Source organism: Anser anser (genome assembly GCF_964211835.1).
Source record: "Anser anser genome assembly, chromosome: Z".
NCBI classification, from domain to species: domain Eukaryota; kingdom Metazoa; phylum Chordata; class Aves; order Anseriformes; family Anatidae; genus Anser; species Anser anser.
In genome coordinates this window covers 29,685,946-29,702,337 of record NC_139723.1, presented here as the reverse complement: position 1 = coordinate 29,702,337, position 16,392 = coordinate 29,685,946, and the positions used below count along the sequence as shown (strand labels likewise).

General features: G+C 38.3%; 1 protein-coding gene across 1 annotated transcript; it reads right to left on the bottom strand.

The window, feature by feature from the left end:
• Positions 1–1,047: 1,047 nt before the first annotated feature.
• On the bottom strand, positions 1,048–5,979 carry SRP19 (signal recognition particle 19). The gene is made up of 5 exons (XM_083817290.1): positions 5,853–5,979; positions 4,875–4,950; positions 3,716–3,787; positions 2,807–2,918; positions 1,048–1,698 (listed from the first exon to the last, which is right to left on the bottom strand). Exons 1-5 carry the CDS (start codon positions 5,888–5,890, stop codon positions 1,565–1,567), a joined length of 432 nt encoding a protein of 143 aa, XP_083673416.1. The 5' UTR covers positions 5,891–5,979; the 3' UTR covers positions 1,048–1,564.
• Between the last annotated feature and the right edge of the window lie 10,413 nt (positions 5,980–16,392).

Genomic DNA, 16,392 nt, shown 5'->3' with positions numbered 1-16,392 from the left:
ATCATGGCAGCCTCAGGATTTGGTGCAGCTGCTGTGAGAGTAAGTATGCATCCTATGTGCAGCACTGCCATACAAGAGCCACACTTAAAAAGCCTCACAGAAAGGAAATAAAGCAGACTTTGAACCACTCACAGGCAGGGGACTCCAAGTCCTTTGCTGTGGGTACCAACCAGCATCAGCTTCAAGGGTCACTGGTAAATTACTGTCCACTTGAAAAAAAGTGGTTGGGTGGAACAAGGAGTAAGAGTATAAAACCCAGAACACAAGCATGAGTAACTTGAGCAAAGATACCATCAAGTAAGAACTTAACAACTTTCATTACTTTAGACTCACGGTCATTAAATGTTTAGATGAATTTTGAATGCTGCTTATCTTTAAAACAGGGAAAAAAGGGATGCCGGAGAACATACCTGACAGACAGATGAAACAAACCCGAAAAGAGAATACTGCTACATGAAAAAATTATCAGACTACTCAGATAACTTGTTTCTAGTACTCATCTGCGTAAACATTCAACTGACTCTGTTTTCATACAGTAAGTATTAGAAAAGCTCACGAGGAATTTTTTTTAAACTCGCAACAGGTAGCACTGTTTCCTTTTCAGTCTTGTTATATTAAGTATCCCTCATTCGGCTTGTACAGTACATATTTAAAATGCTTCTAAGGCTCCTTGCTACTGACAGCTGTTCGGATCAATTAATCTTCTCCAGATAAATTCCTGTTCCCATCCATGCACTACATATATATATATTTGGAGTATGTATTTTTTACATTACCAGATATTGCAAGGCTCAGACATCTGAAATAGTATTTGACAGGTAGAAAGTAAATCTAGAAAGTGCATTTCATAAACTCTCAAATAACAACCAAAAATAGGATAATACAGTATTTCATATCTATAAAAAGACAAAAAAAAGAGCAAGCTAATTTTTGTGTTCAGTTTTCAGTCATCATAAACAGAATAATAAACACTACAATATGTCATTGACTTATTTAAACGGGTTGTTGAAGGAAGTTAACACTTTTGACAAAAGTAACTATACAAAGTTTTCAAAATTCATGTGCCACCTTTATTAGTATACTGACAATTGTGAAAGATGATTAGCAAGGAAGTTTACAAAGTCATAATGTCACTGACGTACATTTTGTAGCTGGTGATACAGACCTTCCAGAAACAAGACTAGCAAAAATAAATGGTTAACCAGGCTGAAAAAACATTTGCCTATCTAGTCTGCATAAGATTTTACATTTTTTTTTAAAAAAAGCTGCATATTTCTTTTGGAAAAAATATTTCCCCCCTCCACATGACTTGCTTATGTTGCTCCACTTTTAAAACTGGAAGCTAGCTTCAGACTCGCAGGTTGTGTGTGAAGATAGATTCATGGTTACAGATGCAAAGCAGGTACATGCATTCCACTTCCAAAATAAGCCAGCAGTTCAATTTGGCTTGACCTGTTTCTTTCTTTCCTGTATCTTTCACTTCAAAGTTGCAGTAGGGTAACGTGTACATCCATGTCTGTCATAACCACAACTATATGATGTTACAATTACTCCAGATGTGGGATCATTTCTTTTTCTTCCCTTTACCTTTCTTGCCTCCCTCTCCTTGCTGAAGACTTTGATCGCTACCTCCCATCTTCTGGGTTCTTGTTTTCAGTTTGGGAATGGTTTCTGCTGCATATAGCATCACTGATTTACCTAAAAATACAGAGAGAGATCACTGCATACACCTGCTGTGTTAACAGCATCCACATCATCTTCAGACAGAAACTTCAACCCCATTTCAGATTTCTATTAAACGCATTTCAGATTCAGATTTCTGTTAAACTCGATATAAAGCCTAGGAGTTCAGTTTCCTTCCATCTGTAGCTGGAAGTTTTGAAGGAACGTCTTTTTTTTTAATTTTATTTTTTATTTTTTAAGCACAGGAATCAGTCATGTCAGAAATTGGTATTACAGCAGACCAGAACTGGCACATCACCTGACAATACCCAAAGTATCCACATCCTTCCTGTTTCTCTCTCCCCTCAATTCTTAATGGCCTGAAATACTTGGTACAAAACGACTAGCAAACAGCTACAAGTATTTTTACAAAGACACTACCATTTTCCTACTGTAACATGGTTTGAATTTTTTTCCTTCTGATTAACAGTACTCTTCAGCTGCTCTCATTTTAGTATTCTTCTTGCTCTTTCCTTAAGATACATGCTTCTTCAGATACATATTTGCTTGCCTTTTACAACTTGATTCCTGGTCAAGAAAAATGCACAAGTCCAATTAACAAGAATAGCTCTTCAAGAATGACACGTAATTTACAGGGAGCTGCTTCATGACCTGCCCTTCATTGTTAGTTTTTGAAAACAGCCAGTAGAAAACTGAACTGTGCACTCAGTGTTGTGTTTTACCTATCTGGCACCTGTAATGACGCCTAATTGATGTACATAGCATAAGAAAAAGGGGTGGAATTGAGCCATTTTAATACCAAATCTTCTGTTTTGACTGTCAAGAAAAGGGTAAGCCAAAACTGGAAGGGTGATTAATTCACTATAGTTATCACACAACACTCCACAAACTTCTTTTTGATTCAAGCACTGAAGAAAGAGCACTATCAAAGACAACAGCATCTTTAAAAACTCCTCTCACTGTTCATACATGGACTTGATTTTGTTGATTTTCAGAGGTGAAGAGATTTAATATAACATTCTAAAATTTGTTAACAGTAGAACTAATTAAACAAGCTGATAACAAAACAAAGTCTTTCTATTCTAGTAACAGGTAAAGCGTCTAACCCAGATACTCTACTCACGTGTTGGAAACTGAGGTAAACATGGGTTGCCATCATCTTGTTTGAGCTGAATTCGTACTCTACCCCTGTACTGCACATCACGGTTCCACTCTCTGGGATACATCTTATTTTTCTGTCACAAAGGAGGAGAAACTTGCTTAGGTATGAAGTACTGGAGTCATTTTCTACAAAAATTGTCAGGCATCTGATCTGTCACAGCATACTGGAATTCTGAGCGGATCCATCCCAGACCTGTAGCTCTCCAGCCATGTCATCCCCCAAGTATTTTGCCAACAGTATTTTAAATTGATAAATTAATAATCACTTCAGAAAATGAAATGTGAAAAGTTACCTCACTACAAATGCAGACTCATTCCACTAGGAGAAAATAACCAACCAATTAAATACCAAGCAGGTATTGCAGTTAATAGCTTAAATGCTATTTGCACCACTAGCTATAATGTAACTCCAAAGGACCCTGAAAATTTTAAGTGGCAGCAGAATCCTATTCCTATCAGACACTCATTCCAACAGATAATGAACTCTCATTGCAAATTAAACTTTAAAAAGCATGTTTTTAGAGTTACACCTTGCAAAATTTCCTTCTACTCTTACTCTACAAAGAACTTTTAAGAAACTAAGATAATCTTTCCAGAATAGGTAACTAAGAATGATCTTTTTATAAGCTTAAAAAGTGACATTAACTCAGAGATTCAAGTTATTCTTGCCTTGCACACAGTTTTCAAACATTTCCTTCATTATTACTCAAAACCAATCAAATATCTTTATGGCTACTAACAAAAACTTCTCAGTTGCAACTTATCCTGCCTGCAACAAAAAACAAAATGATAGGAGACACACACCAAGGTAGCTTTTTTTGATTGGTTTGTTTTTTGTTTGGGGGAGGTTTGTTTGTTTGTTTCACATTACCTCTAATAGCACGTTGAATCCAACTGCTGCACACACATCTTGGATTTCTGTGGATGTGGGATTTTCAACAGCCTGTTGAAACAACATACTACTGTTACACATTTTTCAGTGATGAACTAACTACCTATACAGAAATAGTTAGTGGTTTCCCACTCTATACCTTTATAGCTAGAAAAAGCAGATGGGCAAAGAAATGACACTTCAAATAGTGACTAATCTACTGCCCTCCTACAGATTAGAAAACATCAAAAAGAACACATAAGGTATCAGTAAAACAAAGCAGATGAGACACAATTGTTTAGGACTTAGGAGAAGGTAATAGAATTGCCTGTGAAAAATAACTGAAACAACATTAATTATATTTATACAGAACCAAAAAAATATAAATTAATAAAGGCAAAATTACAGCAAGGATTGCAGGTAAACTTTTTTTTTCCTCTTTTAAGGCAAACTTTTTAGGCCTGGGGCAGCAGATTCATCCCATAAATAGATCTTTGGCAATGTATATGCTCAAGAATTATTTTCACTTTTTTAATTTTCACTTTTTTTTTTTAAACTATTATCAGGAGAAAGAAAAACAAAACACCACCAAAACTTCCTAAGCAGTGAGAAAAGCCATTAAAATTCCCAGCATTGCTTGTTAAAAATGCTATAAAGAGGGACATGATGAAAACTATTTCCATACAGATTGAAAGAGCAACTAACAAATCTACATGCCACAGCATGGCCTAAGCTCATAGATAAGCTCTGATCTTTGACAGACAGCAGCAAAGAGGGCAGAGCACAGAATATGGGCATGTTTTGACAAACCAGTCACCAAGCACGCAATCACTAACTAAGTATTATTTTCTGCATCACTCTCTTATTTGGCAAATCAATTTTGTAATAGATTGAGCGCGTTTGGTTTTCATTACTTCACCTTTTTGCCAAGGTTGCTGCTCACATGAAAATTGATGCATTAACCCTGCACTCCTCTACCAAATTAACACATTCACATTAGATTATTGTCAAACATACTGTAATTTCTAGTTATCAAGCTACTTGCCATGGGGGATAGGAAAGATCAGTAACTTTGAAATTTAGTTTCATTTTCTAGTTCTTTGCACACCACTACACAGCAAAACAAAACATCATATTTCCCTGCCACCCACAAAATTACTTTGTCTATAGGTATCCTTCTTCCTTCTGCTATTGTCTTTTTGTTGTTTAAATATGCTGGATAAATGCAGATAAATCTAGAAAAAAAAAGAGAGAAAACAGCAAGTTTTAATTAAGTAACATCAACTCCTAACACCGTTTATGCATTATTTTCCTAGTTAAAAAAAAAATGTTACTGCTAAAACATATGAAGTTTCCACAGCAATTTTAAACAACCACTTATTTTCCCTCACTTATTTTTAAGATGTTGCAAAACCCCATTTCAGTTACTCAGTACGCTGCCTGACCATTTGGCAGAAACCCCATTTGTGTGACACCACTTTTGGGGGCAGAGAGCGCACGCAGGGTGGGGATATTTGCTCTGAGAAGAAAAGGAGACTGAAAAAAAATGTTTTAACCCATTTCTTAAAACCCAGAAAGCTATGAGAAGAAAATATATCAGATATATTCCCTTTCACTGAGAATTAATGAAAGTTCCCTCAAAGGGTTGTAGTACCCTTGTTGATGATTATGTTATTGATAAAAGTGAGAATCACTTTTTTCTTACGTATTAGCAATTTGCCTATTCACGCAGCAATGCTAGCCAGGTTTAGGTAACTTATATTGATAAATTATGTAAGTGAAAAAACACATGCTTAAAGACTCGATTACGTTAAACTGAGATTTTTTGAGACATCCCATCATGTCAAGCACAGGGACAACACTGACAAAGCCCCAGTTACGCTCCCATCCGGCACAAAAAACCGCGGCTGAGGCCCACAAGGAGAGGCCGAAGAACGACCATGACGGGACGAGACCACAGAGGAGCGTGTCCCCGGACCACAGCACGCCATTTTTAACGGACGCGCTATAACGCCCCTCACGCTGCCCCACCGCAGGCCCCGGCCTCGCTCTGCCGCAGTCCCCCCACCCCCGTAGGGCTCTGGCCACGACGCGAGGGGCGGCGGCGGGGCGCAGGGTGCCAACCCACCCGCATTACCTCTCCTTGTCCGACAGCGACGCGGCGGCTGCGGCCATACTAACGGCCTGCTCTGCGCCGCTGCCCGCCCGGCACCGCCTCCTCACGCCGAGAAGTCCCGCCCCCACACGCCATCTCTGGAATGCGATTGGGCGCTGGTGCTGTCTCTTCAAGCGCGTTGTCCAATTAGAAGGCGAGACGTATACCCAACCCCAGGCGCTGAGGGCTCTGCGGTGGGAGGAGCCATCTCGGGGGATCCGGCCCAGAAAATGGCGGCCGCGCCTCGGGGCGGGGCGGGGCGGGGCGGGAGTGGGTGTGGCAGCAGCCGAGTAAAAATGGTGTAGGTGGAGCAGCACCTCTCCGATGAGGGTCTGAGAGAGCTGTTCCACAAATAACTGAACATTTATCCCTAGCTGTATTTTTCTGCTTTAACAGAACATACAGGTCTCCTAGATGAAGAGGAGGGTGCTGAGATATAGAATCACAGAATCATCTAGGTTGGAATAGACCTCCAAGATCACCTAGTCCAACCTCTGACCTAACGCTATCAAGTCCTCCACTAAACCGTATGACTAAGCTCAACATCTAAAAGTCTTTTAAAGACCTCCACAGGGATGGTGACTCAACCACTTCCCTGGGCAGCCCATTCCAATGCCTAACAACCCTTTCGGTAAAGAAGTTCTTCCTAATATCCAACCTAAACCTCCCCTGGCACAACTTTAGCCCATTCCCCATCATCCTGTCACCAGGCACGTGGGAGAATAGACCAACCCCATCTCGCTACAGCCTCCTTTAAGGTACCTGTAGAGTGTGATAAGGTCGCCCCCGAGCCTCCTCTTCTCCAGGCTGAACAATCCCAGCTCCCTCAGCCGCTCCTCGTAAGACTTGTTCTCCAGACCCCTCACCAGCTTCATTGCCCTTCTGGACACAATGCAAGACAGGTGTGTTTGCAGGGAAGATCTATTAATGATACTGTTCATAATACAGTTCATGAAAACTTGGAAGAGTTAAGAGTTACAAGGAAGCTGTAACATAATCGGGATGGCATTTGGCACCCATCAATGAGTTACTTGGTCTGTTCAGTCTTTTGGATGATGGACAGTTTTGTTGTCTTCTGTCTTTGCTCTCATTACGTCAGAAGTGAATAAGCTGTACAAAGTACTGCAGGAAAGAAATATGAGCAATGCAACTGTGTGGTCTCTGCAGTAGCAGCTTTCAAAAATCAGACTGCAGCTGTCCAGAAGAGAGGCAGCTCTTCACAAACATGACACAACAAGCTCAGCAGCTAAAAAAAAAAAAAAAAAAAGTTACGCAGAGTTGTGAAGGAACTTGTTGATCTAACATGCTAAAATTTAGCAAAGTGCTAAAGACAGATTTTCGGAGGGTGATCTCCTGGTTACAACTAACCTGGATAACACAGAGTTAAGTGTACCTCTCCAAGAGGTCATCTATTGAACGTAATTATCATCTTGTTAGCACTAGCTTGATAATGGATTCCCTGTGTTCTTGCTTTGTGTAGGGTTTTAAGTCTTTGTTGCCCACACACACACGTCTATTACATGGTTTTCCACTGAGATTTCCACCACCTATAAAGTGTGAGAGCTGCTGTTTCCTTCATAGTTGCTGCCCAGGTTGTCAGTGCTTAGTCTGTGTGTCGGGCAAGGTGGCAGAAGTTTCTGCCAGCAGTTGCCACCTGCCTTCAGCCAGAGTCAAGCTACAAGGGGGGGAAGGAGGTGGGAAGGCAGGTCAACAGCTTTTGCAGCCTTTGTCTACCCATGCTTCACCAGTGCATGCCCATCGCACCCCATGGCAGTGGGATAGTGATTCCTAAATACTATCCTGAGATCCATGTCCCTGTGACTGGGGAGAAGGAGATCCTATAGCTGAACAAGGCTCCAACAGCCACTTAACCCTCTGTTGCTGTATACAGAATGCAAAGTGTGAACAGACTAGATTTCATTATATTAATTGTGTCTCCATGCAGGCGTGCAGTATTAATTGCACGACCATGACACATGGTCATCACTAAAACATGTTACCAGTCAGGCTTACTGCAGCTTGTTTTTCTCAAATAATGATAGCCATAATCTTCCCTTTCTTGGACACAAGTTGGAACCTGACAAAAGGGTGTAAAGCTGGATCTGTCTCTGAAGGACAATGCTCTAGCAGAGTTAAAATAATGATCTAATGCTTGTAGGGAAAAAAAATGCTAAGAGTCGTTTATACAATGTTACAATAGCTTCATAAACAAAAATTAGGCTAAAACATAATGAGCAAACATTGAAAGTTATCTCTTCACCCTGTATTTGTTGTTGTTATTGCTAAATTTCCCAATGTTTGCAATTTCACAGTTACTTTCTAAAGCAAGTTCTGGTGCATAACAGACTACCATTGGACATCAGCTTGAGAAACACTGCTGTGACTTTACATTGAAGAAGGCATCAAACATGGCTGGTTTGTGAATGGCACAGTATCATCATTGCATATTAGGTTTGCTCTCAGTCAACCCACTTAGTTCAGGACAGTGAGAAAGCTTTTGTGCGTTTATTTTTAATGTTGTTATAATTGACAATTGCAGGCTATTTTTTTCCCTTCACTTGAATTCATGCAGCTATTTAATACCAACCTATTAGGGGTAATGGCTTAACTTCTAAACCAGTATTTAAACTTACTATATCAGAGCAAAAGCTACATTGCCTATATCAGTATTTGTGGTAATGATAAAAACAATTGTTTCTTTTTCAGATGAAAAAATCATAAAAAATTGCTGGGAGTTTTTTGGGCTAGACTGAATCATGTGGCATACGTGACTGATTATGAGGGAAGTATGTCTTCTTTTCTGCAGATCCTATTATTACATACCTATCTTACTTATTGGTACTAGTATTCATAGTGTTAGTGAAACTAACATGCCTAAAATGAACCATTAGGTACAAACATGTCAATTTAATCTCCATCATCGTTATAGAATGACCTCATTGACTATATGGCATCCAGTCACTACATTTATTCTAGTGTCATAAGAAATACATTTCAAACTTGAGTTCTGCTTAATTCTAGCCTGAAGAATTGGGGGACAGAAGTAGGTCACAGAGCACACTAGCTCAGGCACGTTATGGCTGCATGCACTTTCCAAATATGTGCTATCCCTGACATCAGAAATTTAATAATGAAGCAATCAAAACCTGACAGGCTTTAAATATTTTAAAGCAAGCTGAAGATAAGATGTAATTGCTAGTGAGCATAGGACTCATGTATGTCTGTAGCAAAATGTCAAGACTGCAAATATTGCCTTTGCTTAATACCAGGGCTCCTGGTCTCTGAAAGCTGTGTATAACTTCTCCAAGTTATTCCATTTGTCATAACTGCTGTAGAAGGGGAAGTGACAAGGCATGAACACTGCACTGCCTGCATTTCAGAGAATTGCCTCGCTGCACACACTGTCGGCAGCAAGTTGTGTGCCTAGTCAGACCCTACTTTATTACTGTTAAGCATGTCTGCAGGAGAAAAATATCCCCTCCCCCCAAAATAAATAAATAAAAAATCAAGGTCCCTATAAAATCATGAAATAGAAGTTCAAATTGGTTTTACTAGGGAGTGGTACATTTCACCTGTGATAAGTCCAAGTACCCAGAACAGAAGTGGCACACCAAGTGCAGATAAATGGTTTGAGCTGCATCAGTACTGCTGTGTTTCACTGAAAGTGTCACATACAGATGTCAGTTTATTCAGATCTAGCTTACGTGTTCAGTTTTCTCTAACAGTGTTACACTGCAGTCAGTCATGCTAGAAATGCCTGTACAATAGGTGGACTAGTGAAGTCATTCAGAAGGTGTATTTTTAGCTAGATGGGTGCAGGAGATCTGTAGTGGACTGCAGATAAAATGTGTAACAAAAAGGGAATGCAAAGTGAGATATTAATAGGTCCAATAAACATTGAAAGGAAGAGGGCAAGCTAAGAAGGATTTTCTCTGCAATCTTTATAAACTAGGATTCAAAAAATATATTTTAAACTTAAATATGGGGTCTAGAAAAAAAGTGTTCAAAATGGAAATGTACTTCATGCTCGAGACTGGTGTAAACTAGGTCTCTCAAACAGAGACCTTTCATCAGCATAGAGGGAGAAGAATGCTGTCCTTCATTCAGATCTGTAAAAACTAGTATTTACTTACCGTGAAATTTCAGTTTTCAGAGTGAGCCATTCCATTCTTCGTGTACTCCACTTCGCAGTATTTGTACTGCTTTCCCCAGAGGAGCGCTTATTTTAAATATAGAGTCTACTCCTTTTCTTTCTACCTCATGCCTGTCCTGCAGAGACAGCAGCTACACAACTATCATTATTAATCAGCAGAAGCATTGGTTCGGTTCATCTTAATGATGGAAGCCCATAATCAATCTTAATAGCCTGTATATCCTTAAGATGCAAAAAACACCCCCAAGATTTCTAAGGCCACAGTAGGTGAATGTGTTTCATCTGTGTAAGTGCTGCACAAGAGCAGCTGACAGTCAGAAGTGCCTTGAAATAGTCCCTGACTTGTACTCTGTTCAGAGCTGAAAGTCTTTTGGATTACTTCACCTAGACCCATCTCTTGACTTACACGGAGTAAGTAAGAACACAGAACAGAGTCTGTATACAGTATTTCACAGAGGTACCGGGGAAACTGTCAGGCACCACATTCCCAATCGACTCTATCCAAATCCCTGTTTAGCTGGCAACAGTGGAATTGGAAAAACTGAAATAGAAAAATGTGGATTTCTACAGATCTCTCATTCCTTAGTAATTGTAAAGACTATGTTGCTGACTTACGGATCTTGGTTTTACACCCAGTCATCCTCTGGCCTTGTTCTTGCCCTGTAGAACAGCTGACAGCTGTGTAAAGTCACAGCTGTGTAAACTCAGTTTTTAGGATAAAAAGGAACCATCAATCATCCAGATGTATATGACACAATAACATAGTATTTGCAATGAACTCATAACTTCCACTTAAGCTAGAGGATTTCTGTTGGTAAGACTTCCAAATAACCTAAAAAAGTGTCAAATAATCTGTCATTTTCATTCAACTGCTCAATTATAGTAGGAACAGAAAGATGCCAACCCCCTTTCATCATGCAATGGAATTAAAAAAGAGGCTTATAGCCATTTATATTACGACTCAGTTTTTTATCTACCTTCCTGCTATTCCATATTACACGTCTGCCATCATAGACCTTAGTAACAACCTAGGTAAGATGCACAAAGTCTGAATTCTGTTTATTGTATACCCAAGATGCCTTTCCCCCTCACCCCAAGCAGTATGTTATTTTGCACAGAGAATTGTTAGCAGGGATGGAATTAGGCATAAACTACCTTCATTTGTATTAAATGTAAATCACTCAAAATCCTGTAGTTTTCACAATCCCTACTGACTTTTTGAATTGCTAGCAAGGAATTTTCTTTCTGTATAAGAATCAAGACCATGAAGTGTATTTTTCTTTAGACACTTGTAAAATAAGGGACCAGCTGATCAGTCCTGAAATTAGACTTTTTTTTTTAATTTTAGTTAAGTGCTTCTAACTATGTCAAAGTCTAGGATGAATAGAAGAGAGCAAGCCAAGCATATGTGTTTAAGTACGTTTGTGTACATGTTGGCAATCAACTAATATAAGTTCCTTAATAAGTCTCCAATCAGGAACAAAATGCATTAGTTAAGAAAAAGCTGGAATTAAATGAGTCTGTCATGCTTAAAAGTCATGATGAAATAAGCTTCCTTGTGAACTTACTGTAAGTATCAGAGATTATGGAATTACACTGTGTCAGAACTAGATTTTGTGCAATTCATTTTAAAATGAGACATGGAAGAGAACAGTTATACTGGTGACCTGTGTATCTCCCTCAGCTTTTTCCACTTGGTGTTTATCTGAAACATGATTACTACCAAAGTGAAACTACATGGTTTCTCAGACCATTAGTTCTGATATGCTTTATCATTGCATAAGTGTCTCAAGAGCAACTTTCTCGTTAAATTAAATCATATTTCTAGTACAGCAAACAGACACCTAACTTTTAGTAATAAATAATCAAGAAAAGAATTCCACTCTGACAAGGTGCAATCAGGAGGAAATTTTATATAACACTGTAAGTAATAAGTTATGCATAGCAAGACTAAATTCAGAATTAGTATACTGCGAAGCAAAATACATTAGAATAGTTGAAGAAAGAATTACAGAGTTAGGATAAAAACAGTAACACATCTCAGGCAGAAGCAAGCAACAAAACTGAAGGAAAGAATTGTGGGCTGAGTTTGTTAGAGAAACAACATTCATAGGTGGGAAAACGTATCTGATCTCAGAGGATGACAACTTACTTGCAGAGAACCAGCACAAGCTTTATGCATCTTAAATCCCACTAGGAAGTAGGGCACAGGAGATAGTCAATTTGTATGCATCTCTTGAGCTTACAACTCTGGTAGCACGTTTTAGTGAATGAACAAGCTCCCCCTACACCTTCATGAAATCCTAATTGCAATTCCATGTCCACTCAAGAAAAGAGTACTTTCACCAACATCAAAATTAGAAGAATCTCAAATATTGGAAATGGCAGAAATTAATATATATCTAATCCAGTAGCTATGAGGAAATTTCCAAGGAGTAGATTACTTGCAAAACTATGCTAAGGAGGCATTACCCAGTCTTAAGAGTAAATAAAGAGCACATCTGGAAAACTGAAAACTGACAGCAGAAAACCTAGGTATTAAAGACATACTTGATAATCATCTGGGCATCACAAATTCATTGACACCTACGTTACTGTTGTGAACTCTTAAGCTCTTCAGCACCACACCAAATTCCCCTTGCACTTCCAATATGTAACCAAATACAACACATAAGCATCTACCTTACCATTCAGACTAAAAACTCAACCTTAACTACATTAATATTCTCTAAGATACGCTTACCATCTGTTATTCTGCATAAACTATGAAGCAGGAATGCCATTTCTATATGTGATTTGAAAATAAAGAACTGGGGACATCTCTTCTGGTTATGCTTAAAAGTGCAAAGGAGATGGCTGTGGTAGCAGAGAGTGAACACATTTGGGTGGTATGGTATTAAGAAAGTCCTCAGAGCTTTAAGCATGTGGAGGAAGTCATGCTTCACATTAACTGACACTTCACTTTCGATTCACAGCTTCATCCAAATCACACATCTCGTCGAGAACAAAGCTGTCAGACAGGTGGATGAGACTTTGCAAGGCATTACAGTATTGTTAAGTTATATTTAGGTGGAAGTCTAGGTAGGATTGTTAGCAACATTTAGGCTGTTCTTACTATTTAATGGGAGGTCTGAAAAGACTTTTGGGAGGCATCTAGTAACAAAATGCAAGAGCTTGTCCACCTAAACTTTTTCCAGATCATGCCTACAAGTAGTACTGTCTTCATCAAGGAAGGGATATGTTCTCTCGCCCTTGAAGCCTCTTCCAGAAACCAACTAATTGCAGTAAATCATTTTAATTTTGAAGGACTTAATGCATTTAACATTGCAAATTAAAAAATTGTTGCATATAACTTCACATGTGGTAGATTTTTTTTTATTATTTTGAAGAACAACAATTTCTTTTCTAGAAACACAAACTATAGACTAATGTAATACCTCTTGTTAGTTGTTAGAATTTCCAGGATGATGGACTTACCTGGCACACAACATATGTAAATGCAAAGTGCTAGAAGGCCATTAGGCAGAAGTTCAGAGTGAACAAGTTAGGGGTCCAAAACTTCAATTTGCTTTTGCTGTCTCAAAAAGGGTGAAGAACAGTTCTGGAACTTGGCATATTGGCTTAAAAGTGCAAGTAATGGCTTGATCCAACCTCTTTCCACCAGCACTAGCTGCTTTTCTCTTCTGCTGGCTTAGGCAGCGCTTACCTGACCCCGCATGGAGCAAATTCAGCATACTAAAGCAGCACAAATCCTACTACTTCCCTCAACCAGTTCTACCAAATACGAGCTGAACCGGTCCACTGAAGGGTCAGATGAGTGCTGCTGCTTGCAGTCTCAAGTTTGAAGCCAAGTCCTGCTTCAAACAATATTCCAATCTTGCCAGGAAATCCTGGCAAGGCTGTTGACTTTCAATTTTCAAGCTGTCAACTCTGACAAGGAGTTTTAAGAATTATCTTTAAGGTTTCAAGGGAAAATATTCTGATGGAGAACTGCACATGAAAAATATAACTAGATTAGTTCCCTTTTAAAGTTTGCAATATTTAGTCAGAAGAGCTTTCACAGAAATTTAGCAATAACCTTAACTGTGGCACACTGCAAGGAGCTAGAATGAACATAGGTATTAAATAGTAAAAATATGCAGGGAGGTCATGTTTCCACAACTCACATAAAGAGAACAAAACATTGTTTAGTAAACTAATGCAAAGACAACTGCAGATATGCATACAAATCACAAAAGTTCTATGAAAATCTGTAGAAAGGCAGGCAGTGTATCCCCAAAGAACAGGAAAAGGAGCCTTGGCTTCCTCAGCTCCTTACTTTCCCTTGTTTTGCCTCAGCATAAATAAGGTCCTGTTGCCTGCTGCAGCAACTTCATTTAAGTAAAACCAAGGAACAAATCTTTGGCAGCACAAACCAGATCTGGCAACCATTAATCTAGACATCACTAAGAAAATCCAAGATCAAATATACTTATTATTACTATTTCCCATTTTTCTGTTTTTATATTTCTGTGATCTGTTTTTATAGTTAAACTTGGAATCCAGCTTTGCATCCTAATCACTAACACGAATCAAACATCCTGGATGTCCTTAAATATTCTAAAAGGCTCTTAACAGTTATTAAGCATTTTAGATAAAGAATTAGAGACATGTAGGTCTGGCACAGATTTCAAAGGATCACCTAAGCCCATCTCTGCACACAGGCAATATGAAATATACTAAAGTCCATCCCTATGAGATGTTTCCTAAACCTCTTCTTAGAACTTCTATAATGGAAATTTAACAACTCCCATGGGAAGCATATTTCAGTGTTTCACTACCCTTATAGTTGGAAAGTTTATCTCATGTGTCTTTGCTACAAATATAAGCTTGTTTATGACGGTATTAAGAGAAACTTCCCAATTATAATGATCATGAAGTATCTCCAAGACTATCTAAAGAAGCCACTACAATTTTCAAAGACATTCTGGTGTTTGATATGCATACTGTTATTTATAGTTTCACCTCATGTTCTTTTGATTACTTCAGTTATAAAGCTGAAATCAATATTTCTATATAGGGATTGAGTTTACCTTTAAATTCTTAGACCAAGAGGATGTAGGTGTAAAGCTGGTGCTAACAGACTATCCTGGATTACATGGTATACCTTCTCATTAGTGGTTAAAAGCCCAGCACAAAGAAGTATTACATTGTTTATGGTCTTCCATTTTAAATACAAGGATGGAGTTCTGCATCCTACTCCAACAGCAAATCCCGACTTCAAAAAAACCACATAATCTTTGTCTCTATTTCGTCTTTAAAGAACAGTAATACTAACATGAAAAGTCTCATGAAGATACTATATGCAAAATATTACAAATGCTAATAGGAGAAGCACTGTTTGTTAACAGATTCACCACGTGGTGTAGAAATATAGTATGTCTTTAAGCAAATTTGTCAAGAGGCAAAGAACAAAATATCAAATAAGATGCCACTTATTCCAAAAAGGTACTTTTGGTATTGGCTTTAAATTTAACCATATTTGACTGCTGTCTGCTGATAGTATCTCAACTCTGTTCATAAACAATGCAAGTCTTATGATGAATTTTAAACAAAACTGATTCATTTCAATATCAGGTAAGTACAAAGCCACAGATATGATGTACTCTGCAACTGTGTTAAAGCTACCATATAAAGATAAAGGTAAACTTCTCTATTTCAGGGCTTCCTGAAATCAGGGCATCTTGAATCCTGAATTATTTAGAATGCTAACTTTAGAATAGTCCAGCTGAGATACCACAAAACTGACATACCATTTCATGGTTTGTTCAGTCATGCGCAGAATGGTTAATGTTTTGTTATCTTGTGTTCCTACTTTAAACCAATTCTTATCTAAATTCAAACTATATATATATATATTTAAAGCACAAATCTGTCTTTTCAGCATTGTTCTAGCACAAACCGTATTTGCATCAAAAAGGCTTGAGGCAGCAAATGTCCTGGTTTGTGTTCAGAATTGTTTTTTCCCTACAAAAGCAAATTTCTTGTCATGGGATTCTTGCTTTGTTTCCCTTTATAATTTTAAAAACAAATAAAAATGGATGAAGATTTCAAACAGAATTAAAATTTCATCTTATAGTCACTATTTCACATTCTACATTATATCCCCAAATTTTTAAAAAATTGCTTTATAAATATTATTCTTATACATACAATATTATTTCAGGCTCGCAGTGATGAAAACAATTATCCTGTTTGGCTTCTGGAAATACCCTGCCTTTAGCCTTGTTATGCACCTGAGATAGGTGAAACTGTCTCAACTATAATTATATTACAGAAGACCTAGGGCCTGATCTTGCAACTGTTAAGCATCCTGCAACAGCTATTTGT